The sequence below is a fragment of the Trichosurus vulpecula genome, chromosome 1, assembly GCF_011100635.1.
Source record: "Trichosurus vulpecula isolate mTriVul1 chromosome 1, mTriVul1.pri, whole genome shotgun sequence".
NCBI lineage: Eukaryota > Metazoa > Chordata > Mammalia > Diprotodontia > Phalangeridae > Trichosurus > Trichosurus vulpecula.
The window spans coordinates 404,415,354-404,430,179 of record NC_050573.1 but is presented as its reverse complement, the minus strand read 5'-3'; the positions used below and the strand labels follow the sequence as shown (position 1 = coordinate 404,430,179).

The following is a 14,826-nucleotide window of genomic DNA, read 5'->3' as shown; positions in this document are numbered from 1 at the left end:
TTTAATGTAAACTGGCTAAAAGCTCAGAACCTTTAACTTAATATGGTAAAACTTAAAACCTCACAAGATGGATACCAACATTTAACTTAGTCTGTGTAGATGATCTTGGAGCTTCGTGATTCTTAGCGTCCCCTTCTTATCACTCTCCCTGCTTTACTATGGAAGCTAAAGTGGATCAAAGGACTATTTTGTATTTCTCAGCTTCATGGGTTACTATAGGGAAAAACAAAACAAACAAAATTATCATGTGGGCCCCCACCCCCTAGGAATATGTTTCACTCCTCAAGCTCTTTTATCCTGCATTATATTTGTCAAACCATTCTCTCGCAGTTTTATCTTCTCTAGTGAATTGTCTTCTGACATATGCCTTCTCTAGCTTATGTCCATGAATCATCCTATATGTATCAGAACATTTGACACTTGTAGCAATTTTTTCAGATCTGCTAGTGGCCTTGGTAATAAGAAACACACTGACCCAATATTATGGTGTTTGGCAGTTTAGTATCTCTAATAATTTCAGAAAAGGTATGAGTTGCCTTATACCACAATTCAAAAAATTCCCAATATGAATGTTTCATAGCCAAGTATATGATTAGTGAGTACATTTTTATGTATAAAAATAGATTTTTTAAAAATTTCCCATATTTTCTAATTTTTGGTTTTTAAAAAGCCATGTCCAACTAAGGACTTAACAAATGTTGATTATGCTACAAAAATGCATGAATAAATAACAAATCTATTAGAAAAGGATATTGCTCTAAGTTGAAGGTATCATTTAAACTTAGGTCGTGCTTACCTGGGTACCTTTTAAGCCTTGAGGAATTTCTGAAAGGAAAAAACAAATTATTTTCTTCAGCAAAACAAAGTGTCTGAAGATCAAAGTGCCATTTAATTGACTTTGCCATTGATTACTGTTTAATATTGGGTAAGTCACTATCCTTCAATACAAAGAGACAAAAGGCAGGTTTTACTTTGTTTTGTTTTGCTACTGGCAGATCTATGTAATAAAAATAGGAATGTAGACCTGGAGAGCTCTTAGAAGTATGCATGGCTAAGTGAACATTGCCCTGTCATAGCTCCAGATCACTATTAACAATAAAATGTTCTTGTTGAGCTTGAGTCATGTTCAACTTTTGGTGATCCCATTTGGGATTTTCTTGGAAAAGATAGTAGAGTGGTTCGCCATTTCCTCCACCAATTCAGGTCAGCACTTTCTCTGCAATTTACCAAAATTACCTAAAGCAGAGATGTCAAGCACCCCTGCAACTCACAACTATATTAAAATGTAATTGGGAAATATTTAACATATTGTACTTTTATGTATAATAAATAATACAATAAAATGTAGATAATACATTTTAAAACTAAGTCAATATATGCTAGCAGAGATCCTTACAATACAATACAGTACAATGTACAATACAAAAAATACAAATTTTAAATACAATAAATATAATACAATAAATACAATATATAATACAATAAAATGTAGATAATACGTTTCAAAACTAAGTCAATATGTGCTAGCAGAGATCCTTATGTACTGTTTAATGCCCCCCTTTAAATCTGAGTTTGAAATCACTGGCCTAAAGTGGTTAAATGATTTGCCTAAGCGTCACCAAAGCAGTATGTGTTGCAGGCTGGACCAGAACTCATCTTCCTGCCTCTGAGGCCATTTTCTCTGTCAACCACTTCAGCGGTTGGCAAACTATGGCCCATGGGTCAAATCCAGCCACTTATGGACCTGATAACAACGGGTCACTGGCTAGCTAGCCATGGTTAACTGATCCCTGTACTATTTCATACTCAATAGATATTAAATTCTCAAACTTGCGAACTGCAGAAATAGGTGAACAAATCTACCATGACAAAGTGTACTGTGAGTTCCAGATAAGGTAGGAGAATTGGCCTTCTCCATCTCCTAGATGGAAAACAAACAATGGAGAACTCTTTAAGTTGCTCGAAAAAAGAAGAAAAAAAGGAAATCAGCAAAGGAAGAAGTAGTTGTTTAATTTCACCTGAGAAAAACAATAAAATTATATATCATTCACTTGTACAGTAAGACTTCCTAGCACAGCAACCAAGATCTTCACAGTTTACCAGTACTCAAAAATTCTGCTTTCAATTCTCAATTGCATTACAAGTCCATGGGAACTGATTAAATCATTTGGCCTCTCTGTCTCTGGTCAAATTTTATGCAAATGATATAATATTTATTGTATGCTCACCATGTAAAAGGGAAGCACCTGCAGCTTAGTGGATGGCAAACTAGATTTGGAATTGAGGAAATTGGGTTCAAATCCAGCCTCAGAAATCCACAAGCAGTGTGATCGCTGAACCTCAGGTGACTCTCAAGATGAAAGTTATCGACATGAAATCACAGGACCTTGGCACATTGACACAATGTATAGAAGTCACTGGCCTGGAGTGTCATTTGTCATTCTTGTTCAGTTATTTCAGTCCTATCCAACTCTTCATGACCTCATTTGGGGTTTTCTTGGCAAAGATATTGGAGTAGTTTGCCATTTCCTTCTCTAGCACATTTTATAGTTGAGGAAACTGAGGCAAACGGGGTTAAGTAACTTGCCCAGGGTCACACAGCTGGTAAATTTCAGATGCCAGATTTCAACTCAGGAAGATGAGTCACCTGGTACACTATCCACTGGGCTACCTGGCTTTAAAAAAATACTGTCCCTTTTTTCCCTTAAAATTAAGAAACTTCAAATATGAGGCATATATAAAGCAGAATGGGAAAAAAGAGATAAATGCACATGAAGCTTTGAATCTGTACCGTGTACTGTTTGCTTCTCCCTCAAAGTACATGTAGTAAAGATATTAGCATGTAGCAAACATGTAACATGGTTGCTATTGAGGTGATTGAGATGGAGGGTTGGACGGGGAGGAGGGGAGCTTTTCAGAGACATACAGCAAATAATGGAGAGAAGAGATAGAGGAACTTTCTCAATGAGTCCCCTCCCTGCTTTTTTTGTTGCTCATCAGTAACAGTAATTCTGGGGAAATTTATGGCTCGCTCTCTCTCTCTCTCTCTCTCTCTCTCTCTCTCCCCCCCTCTCTGTCCCTCCCTCCCTCCACCCCTCCCTCTGCCTCCCTTCTTCTCTCTTTCTCACCCCCTCTACCCCCTCCCTTCCCTTTCCTCCCCTTTCCCCCTTCCTCCTTTTATTTCTCCTGCTTAACACTTCGGGCTGGCTTAGAAAACTGTTGCAAGGAAAAACTCCTGGGTTTCGCAAGTTCGGGGTAGAGGGCATGGTGTCGCCTTCCCTCTCACGCCCCCTGTGGAGCAGAGTGGGAGAAGAGCCACATCTACCACTCATATATCCAGACTCATCTTTCCCAGTTCTTTTACCTAAATAATATCAACCCAAACTAAGATTAACACTGAGATTTGGGGTTTTGATTTGTCTTTGTCATAAAAAATCCAGCCGGGGGTAAATCATGGCACAAAAAGGATGCACGGGTGGAAAAAGAAGCATGAAGGGCTGGCCAGCACAGTCCATTAGAAATATAACAGGAAGCCCAATGGTTCTGACTTCGAGGGCAGAAAATGCTGCTTAATGCACCAAAGCACCTCATGGTCCTCACCCCTCCCTTCCCACTAGCATCAGTCAGTCAGATCACAGCAACTATCAGTGGTCTCAGTCTCTCTGAATCAGAGATCTAGAATACAACAAGCCTGGGTATCAGCATCTCTCCACCTGTTCCCAGGAAGAAGGACATCTGTTGAGGGGTGGCTAGGTGGGACAGTGAGTAGAGTGACAGTCCTGGAGTCAGGAGGACCTGAGTTCAAATCAGACCTCAGACACTTGACACACTTATTAGCTGTGTGACCTGGGGCAAGTCACTTAACCCCAATTGCCCTGCCTTCTCCCCTCCAAAAAAAAAAAAAAGATGTGTCTAATGCTCTTACTCTGCTTCCCCCTCCTTCTTCCCTAGTCTCTCTCCCAGAATTCTTCAGGAACAGAACAGAAATCATGAACATAACCACGAACTCTCCAGAAGCCTTCACACATAGCCCTCCCAAGCATTCTTGCTCCAAAACATCCATTTCTGGTGGATTTGGGGTGGTTGTAGATCACAAGGAAAGGTTATATATGTAACAAACATGTTATTTTCCAAACTATCCTATTTGTTTCCCACTGACTTTACTTCTGTCCTCTTTTATACCTTTAAAAAATGCTTTAGTGACCCTCTTTTCTTACTTTTTTCCATTTGGTAACTCTGCTTCTAACTCTCCCTCTTCTCCCTACCGCTCCCCCCCCCACCCCAAACTATCGCTCACTAAAAGAAGGAAAAACAAAATCTTTGTACCAAATATGAAGAGTCAAGCAAAAGAACTCCCCATGTTGGCCATGTTTAAAAATATGTCTCCTTCTATACCTTGAGTTCATCGCCTCCCTGTCAAGAGATAAGTAGCATGTTTAATCACTTGGGCTCATGATTGGCTAATTCATTACTTTACATAAGTCTATACTATTTTGTTACTATAAAAACTGTTCTCCCGGTCCTGCTCAATTTACTCTGCATCAGTTGATATGTCTTCCTAGTTCTGACTTTTTTTCTCATCTCTTTCATAATTTATTACAGCATAATGATTCTCCATTATATTTATATACCACAACTTATTCAGCCATTCCCCAGTTGATGGGTACACCCTTAGTCTTGAATTCTTTGACATGATGAGAAGAGCTGCTAGAAATATTTTTATACATAAAGGACCTTTTTTAAATTTCTTTGGAATATAGGCCTAGTGATATCACTGAGTCAAAGGGTATGCACAGTTTGGTGACTTTGGAGGTATAGTTATAAATTGCTTTCCAGAATGGCCATAGCAATTCACAGTTCCACCAGCAGTATTAGTGTGCCTGTTTTCTCAAAGCCCCTCCAACAACTGCTATTTTCCTTTTTTTGGTCATTTTTTCCCAATCTTATGGTTGCGAGGTAGAAGCTCATAGTTGTTTTAATTTACATTTCTCTAATTATTAGTGATTTGGAGCATTTTTATATATGTATGTATATAGGTTGGGTTTCTTCCTCTGAAAATTACCTGTTCATATACTCTGACCATTTATTAACTGAGGAATGGCTCTTGTTTTTATAAATATGAATACATACACACACATCTTGGAAATGAGAACTTCATCAGAAAAATGCTGCAAAGATTTTTTTCCCAGTTAACTATCAATTTAACTCCATTAATTTTGTTTGTGCAAAAACTTTTCAATTTTACGTTATCAAAATTGTTCATTTTATCTTCTATGATCCTCTCTACCACTAGTTTTTATGAATTCTTGGGAAAACTTTTAAATAGAGGCGGCCTGTTCTAAGAACATCTTAGCTGAATACATTAAATTAGGCTGATTTGCCCTGATTCTCAATTTGGCTTCTGCAGCTCTTGAATCACTTAAAATATTAACTTTTATTGTGACACGTTAAGCAGAAAATTCAATTTTGAATTCAAGGATTTAAAGTCTATATGACTGCTAGGAAAAATAATTCCCTCATGGTATTTTTAAATGCTTTGTTGCTAGAACAAGCCACACTAAAAACAATTGCCTGATAAAATTGAAGCAAACAACGTTGTTGTTCTTTGTTCTTTGTTTTCAAAAGGGACAGATAACTTCACAGGTGATGTTTTGACTTGTGTGTGAATTGGATTTAAATTATATAGAGTTGCACAAAGTCATTAGCCTCACTCTTTCTTCCTGAATCATCAAAGTCCAGTAGCAAGACAAAAGTCAAGATGACTGAAAATGGCCAGGGGTGCAGTGGATGACTGGCATCTTCAACACTTGACCAAGCTCAAACGCTCCCCAGCACCTGCTTTAGTCGCCTTCGTGGGCTTTGGAATAAATTGTTCTCATCCGTCCATTCTGCCAGGGAAAATTTTCACATGCTTGGGATAGACATTCTTCTAACTCACCAAGGGGTTTGAGGCCTGTAGGTTACCCTCTATCTGTTTTAGTCCGTGTGCCGAGACAGTTTACTGAGGTGTGGCCGCTGTTATGCCTACTACAGCTTCTTGGAGCCACAAGTAAGAGTCGGGTGAATTAGATGGACACCAAAGGTAGATGAGCAGCCCTGAAAAAGTCTGAGCAAGCCCTCAAACTGGAGGTGCTAGCCCTCCCCAAACACCCTACGCACTCCAGAAACAAATGGAATACTATGGCATTGAATGCCACATCTTGAGCTAAAACCCATCGGGGTTCATATTTTATTTGCTTGATTGCTATTGATTTGCCAACATGAGGAAGAATGATTGATTTCTCCCTATTTGGTATGAGAACAACACTGACTTTCATTCATCTAGAATATGCCTTCTAAAGCTCTAAGTGATGTTTCCATCTCTTTTTTTTCATATGAGATTGCTTTATATCCTTTTAACTGGAAGCTAAAAATTTCACCAACTAACTCAGATTATCTATCTTTTTTTCAGTCATAGTCAAAGTGGAAGTGGAGGTAAGATGAATATTTTAATTGGTCATTTCTTTTGTGGTATAACATCTATACTTAAAGAAACTATTAGTATTCAGTTCCCAGATCAGGGATCTTCCACAAATCATTTAACTTCTCCGAGCCTGTTGTCTCAACAGAAGAATGAGGGCAATAATACATATATTATCTACCTTACAAGGCTGTTGTAAAATGACACTGATATGATACATGAAAAGTGTGATGTAAATATGAACTAATATTGCTTCCAAACTAGTTAAGTTATGGTTAAATTTACCTGTACTTCCTATTTGAGAGTTAAAAGCAATATGAAATGGTGAAATATATAAAAATTTAAGACATGGACATAAACATTGCATACAATTAATTTCTTATCAAAACTTTGGTAAAAGTTTTAATATGAGGACAGGGTCCTGACCTGTGATTTCATTGGCATAGGGAGCTCCCAAGTGAGACAATCTCTCCACCAATGCAAGTTGGTATCTTCTCTGCTACTTAGAGTCCCAGAGAGTTTTCTAGAGCACTGGGAGGTTAAATGATTTGTGCAGACATAGAACTTATCAGGAACAGGACTTGAACTGGGTATTCCTTGGTTTGAAACTAGTCTTATCTGCTCTACCAGTATGACTCTTAATATAAATGATTTTTTTTAATTAACAAGACCTTTTTTTTCTGCCATCCAAATCAAGGAATGTTCCCCACTCAGGATGAAGAAATTTATGATGGTGTTGAAGAAGAAGATGATAATGGGTAAGAGCATGAGATTTTTCATTTGTCTTTCTCACTGAAAATGGTAACATTTTAAAAAATAATTATTCTTGTTATTCCATTAACATGAGACAAAAGAGTAGACATTACATGATCAAGGAACAATTATTTAAATATATTAACTGAGCAGAACTGACATTTTTACACTCATCAGTAGGAGTAAATCAGATACTGTAATTATACTAGACTTCAACTAGAATTGTCTTTTCTATTTGGGGGACTTCAGAAAGAACACAGAAGAAGTGAAAAAGGAGATATAAAGGAGAGCAATAAGTATTATTGCTTGCATTTAATTCAGTAACAATTTATTTTGTACCAAATGTGTGCAAAAATAAACCAAGTCAACTGGAAATACAAAGGTAATTATAATCTAAAGTAATAATTCTCAAACTTCTTGGTCTCAGGACCCTTTTGCACTTCTAAAATTATTGAGGACTTCTTCAAAAGAGCTTTTGTTTATGTGGGTTATATCTATCGATAGGGCAGCTAAGTGATGCAATGGATAGAGCACTGGGCCTGGAGTCGGGAAGACTCATCTTCCTGAGTTCAGTCTGGCCTCAGATACTTGCTAGCTGTGTGACCCTGGGCAAGTCACTTAACGCTATTTGCCTCAGTTTCCTCATCTGTAAAAATAGCTGGAGAAGGAAAGGGCAAACCATTCTAGTATCTCTACCAAGAAAACCCAAATGGGGTCATTAAGAGTCAGACAAGACTGAAAAATGATGGAACAAATATCAATATTTACTGCATTAGAAATCAAAATATCTTGATATTATTATCAAATATTTTTATCTTGAGGAGCCCCTGAAAGGGAATGCAGGGATTTCCAGGAAGTCCTTGGGCCACATTTGGAGAATTATTGACTCCTAAAGAACATGGAAGACCCTGTTCTTAAGGTCCTCACTGTATACAGGGGGAGGTAGAGAGAGATATGTATATAAATAACTTATATCCCTGAGTTTGAGGAAGAAAGTGTGGTATGGTGGAAAGAGCATTGGTTCTGGATTTAGAAGACCTGGATTCAAATCTTGCTTCTGGTGCTTACTCCCTGTGTGACCTCGGACAAGTAATTTAATGTCCTTGTGCCTCAGTTTCCTCATCTGTAAAAATGAGGAGGTTGAACTTGATAGCTTCTGAGGTGCCTGCCAGCTCTACCTAGCTCCATGAACCTCATAACCCCATAAGATCACTTTTACCTGTGGGAAGGAAATGATGTCTGGGTCAAAGAAGGCTTCAGAGAGCTGAGTCTTAAAGAGCAAGACTTCAGCGGCTAGAGATTAATTGAGGATAGGGTCTAAGGGAAGGGAGTGAGGGAAATCAGTTTTAGAGATAGGGAACAATTGAGCTAGAGACATCAGGGACTTGATAAACAGAAGGTAGTCATTTTTTTTTCCAAACAACTTAATCACTGATTTATTATTTTTCATGAACCATCTAGAAGTCTAAATCGTATCATAAAGATCATTGTAAAATGGGAAGAATGTAGCAAACTAAGTTAAATAACTTTGTGGTGTTTGTGATGTAAATTACATGTAATAATTAACTCTTCCTGGGTTTAATCTTTTTAAATAATTTAAATTGAGAAGTCAAAGACTTAGAGCTAGAAGGGATCTTGGAAATCATCCGTTCCAAACCCCTCAGTTTACATTTGGGGAAACTAAGGCCCAGGGAGGTAAAGTGAATTACAACCTATGAACTATTGACTTTATATGATAGAGCAAATCAATGCGTAGATATTTAAAACTTGACCTGACTTCGTATTTTGAAAACCAGAAGAAAACTCAGTGAATAGGCAGGATGGACAATCACAGCTAGGAGCAACTCTCAAGCAAAATTCATCAAAGAAACCCCATTTTAAGGACTAAGAGGACCTGGAAGTTCTCTTTTGTTTCCTTTTTTTTCTTTTATAAAGGTACTAGACTACGTGTAGTTTTTTTGGCTTGGATATAATTAAGCCCTAAATTAGGATTTTTTCAACTAATTCCACAATTACAGTAAAAGCAGACGCATATTTTGAGCTAAAATAATGTTGACTGGTTTTAGTTCTTTAGTTCCATGTATCAAAAACAATGCTACTCTAAAAGTATATATGTCCCTCTTTTTAGAAATTATTTTCTTTCGTCCCCAAGACAATATGACAAAATGGAAAAAGCTTTGTATTCAGAGTCTGAAAAGCCAATTTTGAATTCTGAGTCTGCTACTTACCACTTATGTTCTTGGTCAAGTCATTTCACTTCTGTGAGAGACAGTTTCTCTATCTGTAAAACGAGAGAGTTAGACTAAACCACCATTAAGGTCCTTGCCTGCTCTAAGTGCCATGATTCTAGTCATTGGTTATGTTAAGAAGTACATGAGTCACATGAATGTCTGAAGGAAATTATACCCCTCCTAAGGCTTTTAGAATGTTTATAATCAAAGCAAATATTATGTAAGTCCAAAGATATTATGGATTGTTTGCTGTCTGAATTTGACCCATAATCAATAAAGTATGAATGATGAAGGCATCTGAATGTCAACTCAAACATCTTTACAGTTCAATGATTGCATTCTGATCAATGCATGCATGCTCCAAAGCTCCACGCTACAGGGCGAAGAGAGGAGTAATTCGTGGACCTGGGGGATTTTGAAGATGTTAAAGGGAAAAGATGACAAAAAGAAAAGTATACGAAAGAAATCTAAAGACACTGAGTCAGACAGTAACGAAGACCTAGTGTAAGAGTCAGCCAATCACGTGCCACGCACAATAATGTCACTAATATTACTCCAATGACTACTAATATTTTCATAACTAAATAACCACATAAGCAAATTGGTTTTGATAAACCTGTTTCTTAACATGCTCTCTGTAATTAATCATCACCATATTCTTACTATTTTTTTCTTTCACTCGTAAGTTCACTCAACTAAGGGACTGTATTTTTTACAAAATACATTTTGCTTTCCCAACACACAGTAAGGGTATACATTAAAACAGCTCATTTTAACATTGTATGCATAGCTAAGGCACATCATAAAGTTTTATTTCATTATTTAAGAAATGATCTGATTGCTTTTAGATTGAGCATGAGAGAACATGTTCTCTTTCAGACATTAGCTTGCTAGTTATGTACAAAATAAATAATTCAATACAGGACATTTTTATTGACTACTAAGCAATGAACCACATGCCAAAATAAAGAATATCATATTTAAAGACACATAGAACTTCGGTTTTTATTACTCTTTAAATTATCTATTTCTTTAGTGCTGTACTTTAGATAAAAGCTATAAGGCTTTATCCTAATAAAAAAACAAAGAGCTGGGCTTTTCCCCATTTCCCTTAAAACCATGAGTGGAAAAGGCTTCCATCTGAATTTAAAAATGATAAACAGTGTTCCCTTGTAAGGAGAACCTTTACTTCAGAGGTTTCAAATGGATTTACCATATACATTTCAAAAACCTAGTCACTCTTCCAAGGCAATTCATTACATGTAACCAGGAAATTGGATTTGAAATTTCTATCTGAAACAATAGTTTATCACTTTGACAAACAGAACACTTAAAATTTCTAGGAAGAAATTAAAAGAAATCATCTCTATACAACACCACTTTAGAATAAACTGTATTACAGGAGGTATTACTCTATCATTTAACTACTTCATAATGATTTCATATCACTTTTAAATTCATGATCTCACACTGGGTAAAATGGACATTCCCCTCTTGGTCACCATTTTTCCTGTATTATGCCAAAGAACTGAAATACATGCAGTAAAAGAAATATTTGTATTATTTCTGTTGATTTGAAATTCCACTTTATAAAGTTCCAAGCAATCTTAAACCAGAGATATAGGATGGTGGTCAAATTGGAATTGGGCCAACAGATTTAGTGAACTCAATTTGCCATAGCCATCCAAGTGGCTAAGCAGTTTAGCTGGGAGAACTACTCACTTTCTGTGAACCAGATTTATTTATTTTTACTCAACTGATTTGGTCAGTCATCTAAACATGATCTTGATAATGTCTTATTTATCTTGGTCCAATGCAGGTTTCCAAATGAAACCCAAGTTTCATGGTAAAGGCTGGGTCTCATTGGGGAAATGGAAGATGAGAGGGGAATGGCAATCAATGAATTAATTACTGAAACCTCTTGGCTATCACCTATTCACATCTATTCTAAATAATAAGAAAATATCTGAACTCACATGGTAATATGATTGTAACTACTTTTATTTTTTTCTAGTTTCCCTTCTCCCCCAAAGCAGCTTGGATTGGGTAAGTAGAGATGATATGCATCTTGTTTCTTGTTTCATGATGTAGTAGGGACAGCTCTGAACTGAGAGGAGTAAACTTGGATCCTAATCCTGACTCTGCCAGGACACACTGTTTGACCTTTAAGCCAAGTGCCTTTTATCCTCCTTGGGCTAGTTTCTGCACCAGCTAATTAAGTCAGTTGGACTAGATAAATCTCAGAGATACTCCCCAGTTCTGAAACTGTGATCTTTGGTCTATGCTCATGAATGTGTTGTAAAATGTCCTACTTTAAGTGAATAAATGAATAGTTGGATGGGTAGATAAATGAATGAATGAAAAAGCATTTTTTAGAAATTTTATTTATTTATTTTTAGTTTACAATATTCAGTTCCACAAGTTTTTGAATTCCAAATCTCCAGTTCTCTCCTTCTTCCACCTCCTCAAGACGGCATGCAATCTGATATAGGCTGTATATATACATTCACATTAAGCATATTTCCACATTAGTCATGTTGCAAAGAAGAATTCTAACCAATGGAAAGAACCATGAGAAAGAAGAAACCAAACAAAACAAACAAGAGAGAGAACAAATAGTATGCTTAGATCTGCACTCAGACTCTGTAATTCTTTCTCTGGATGTGGATGGCATTTTCCATCATGAGCCTTGTAAAAGCATTTTTAAGGACTTATTATATGCCAAGGACCGTGCTAAGTACTGTGAATAAAAATAGGAAAAGCTAGACAGTCTCAGCTTTTAAGGAGCTCACATCCGAATTGAAAGAGATAATATACAAAAGAAATTCCAGCTGCAGAACAGATGGAGAGGTCTACAAGTCCTGAAGATTCAATGAGCAGGAGGATGTCAAGGCCCAGAAGTCCTTGGGTTATACCAGGAGGTCAGTGCCAGGACTTCAGGATATAGAGGCAAGGCACATGATAAGGCCTGGTGGTCCTCTGCCTCATGGGAAAACATAAAGCTGTTGATACCCATCTCATCCAAACCCTGTTAACACCCAAGCAGCTCCAGGGAGATGGAGGAGAGGAAAGGCAAAGGGAGTTCTCGGGACTAGCCCAGGGAGAAGGTGAGATGGGAGAGAATTAGCATAACTTCTAGCATTCTTGTTTTTTTCCCCACCTAGGCAGAGCCCCTTGTGATTAAAAATCAGTTTCTCTAAGAAATACAGTCACATTCAATTATGCAAGGACTTCTAGAATCTAACTAGAAAAAGGTGCATTGTTTAGAATATCAAACCAAATACAAAATAGTATGGCATTTATTTTCCTAATATGATAATCTAAATCAGAACTATAAGAACAAGGGAGTGAATCAATCATTGTATTTGAGTCTATAATTTTCAGAGATGCTCAAAAGTCTCAGCAGCCCAGAAACCACTGACTGAATTAAGCTACAGGTATCAAATATAACTGCTGTGGTGATCTAAGTGAAAATATGTCCAAAACCAAAAAGATTAAAAATATAAAGAATATAGTGGAAGTGGTTAAGCAAATCGTTGCTTGAAATATTCTCAAAGGATTTTTCAGCCTTCCACACCCCAAGGATAATTCAACATTTATTAAGTTCCCTCTGTACAAGGTGCGGTGATAACCAAGAGAAAAATAAAAGGTGTTAATTGAAGGCACATACATTCTCATAAGTATGCAAAACATATAAAGAAAATGAAATTCAAAGTATATACTAAATGATGAAAAGTAATTTCAAAGAGGAGACAGCACTAACCATTCCAAGGTGGGAGGGTTAGGAAGGGCCTCTCATGCAAAGTACCACACCATAGAAGTGGCACCTGAAATGGGCTTTAAAAACCATAGGGTTAAAATAATTCAACGATCTGTGATTTTGTGGATTTAGATGACAATCCCTACTCATCTGCATGGATGGTCTTTGAGGTTAATTGTAGAAAGAAAAAAATTCAGCGTATGAGCAGCCTCAAACCTGAAGAGAAAAAATGGGCTGCTAGGTGGCACAATGGTTAGAGCACTGGACTTGGAATCCATAAGGCTCATCTTCATGAGTTCAAATCCTACCTCAGACACTAGCTGCATGACCCTGGGCAAGTCACTTAACCCTGTTTGCTTCAGTTTCCTCATCTGTAAAATGAACTGGAGAAGGCAACGGCAAACCACTCCAGCATCTTTGCCAAGAAAACCCCAAATGGGGTCATGAAAAGGACATCAACCTGTATGCTGATTTTTTTTTTTACTACAAGTAATTGCAAAGACCAGAACCAACTTAAGAAAAATATCACAAGTTGCCTTCTGATCCGCTTCTTTCAAAATGATACCAAGTGAGCATCAAATCTCTATTTCAAAATCAAAATTAATCTTTTTTTCTGCTCCATCTCTCCTCTACTTCATGCTTTGTTAGATGTAGGAGATGAAGTCTATGATGATGTGGATGCATCTGACTTCCCTCCTCCACCTGTAGAAGTCAGGTAAGAGAAGTAACAAGTTTTCTAGTTCTATTGCCAATGGAATTCAAAAAATACAGGATATCCCAAAAAGTCTTAGTGTGGTTTTAAGCTATTGAAGCTTACTTAATTAAATTAATAAGGGAAAAAATTAGGCTAGAATCTAAGAAAAAATTGAAGAAAATAGCAATAGTCATTGGAGTAAGATTTCCAATGGAAGTGAAATCAATATTTTAATTTCACTGCTTTATGCAGCTCTAGATAACATATGTAGAAGAGGCCCATTGTACTAGATTACCCATTTATTGTGTAAAAATTAATTCAAAGCTATTAAAGCGTCATGCTGCACTGAGACTTTTGGGACACCCTGTACAAGAAGAGGACACCACAGATACTAGATTTATTCCTTTCACCTACCTGTATCAGCTATGTTCTTATTCCCTATTTTACTTACTGTGTTCCTGCCCTTGCTAGATTCTCCCTTTGGCTTCCTTCTTGTTCTGCTGCCTCTTGTCACCTTGCCATTTATCTCCCTAGCTCCTGAATAGTCCTATCTGTCCTCCTGCCTTAATTCAACCTACCTATCATTACATTTGCTGGGGCTGACGTGTCCTAGTCATCTCTCTCTCTCTCTCTCTCTCACCTTCATTTTGTTCCACTCTCTAATCGTTCTGCAACTTTCAACTCAGCATTCAGTCAGCGTGTTCAAACTACCACCATACTCCACAAGCAGATTATTCTTTCTTTCCTTCCTTCCTTCCTTCCTTTCTTCCTTCTTTCCTTCCTCCCTCCCTCCCCCCACCTCTGTCTTGTTAAAGCAATGGGGCCCCCAATAGTCTCTTACTCAGTCATGTCCATTATTCACAAAAAAGTAAAGTGTGTGTTGCTATAAAATCATTCTTGCAGAATAGGAAATTAATGAGGGAAATTT

At 37.2% G+C, this 14,826-nt stretch overlaps 1 protein-coding gene across 2 annotated transcripts in view; it reads left to right on the top strand.

The window, feature by feature from the left end:
• FYB1 (FYN binding protein 1) overlaps positions 1–14,826 on the top strand; it is a 207,569-nt gene that overhangs the window by 164,659 nt on the left and 28,084 nt on the right. Inside the window, exons 10-14 of one of the 2 annotated variants that reach the window (XM_036765128.1) lie at positions 6,452–6,474; positions 7,158–7,218; positions 9,811–9,948; positions 11,459–11,490; positions 13,853–13,919. In XM_036765128.1, coding sequence (XP_036621023.1) covers positions 6,452–6,474; positions 7,158–7,218; positions 9,811–9,948; positions 11,459–11,490; positions 13,853–13,919 — 321 coding nt within the window. The remainder of the gene's footprint in view (positions 1–6,451; positions 6,475–7,157; positions 7,219–9,810; positions 9,949–11,458; positions 11,491–13,852; positions 13,920–14,826) is intronic. The other variant, XM_036765132.1, reaches the window with a different exon arrangement.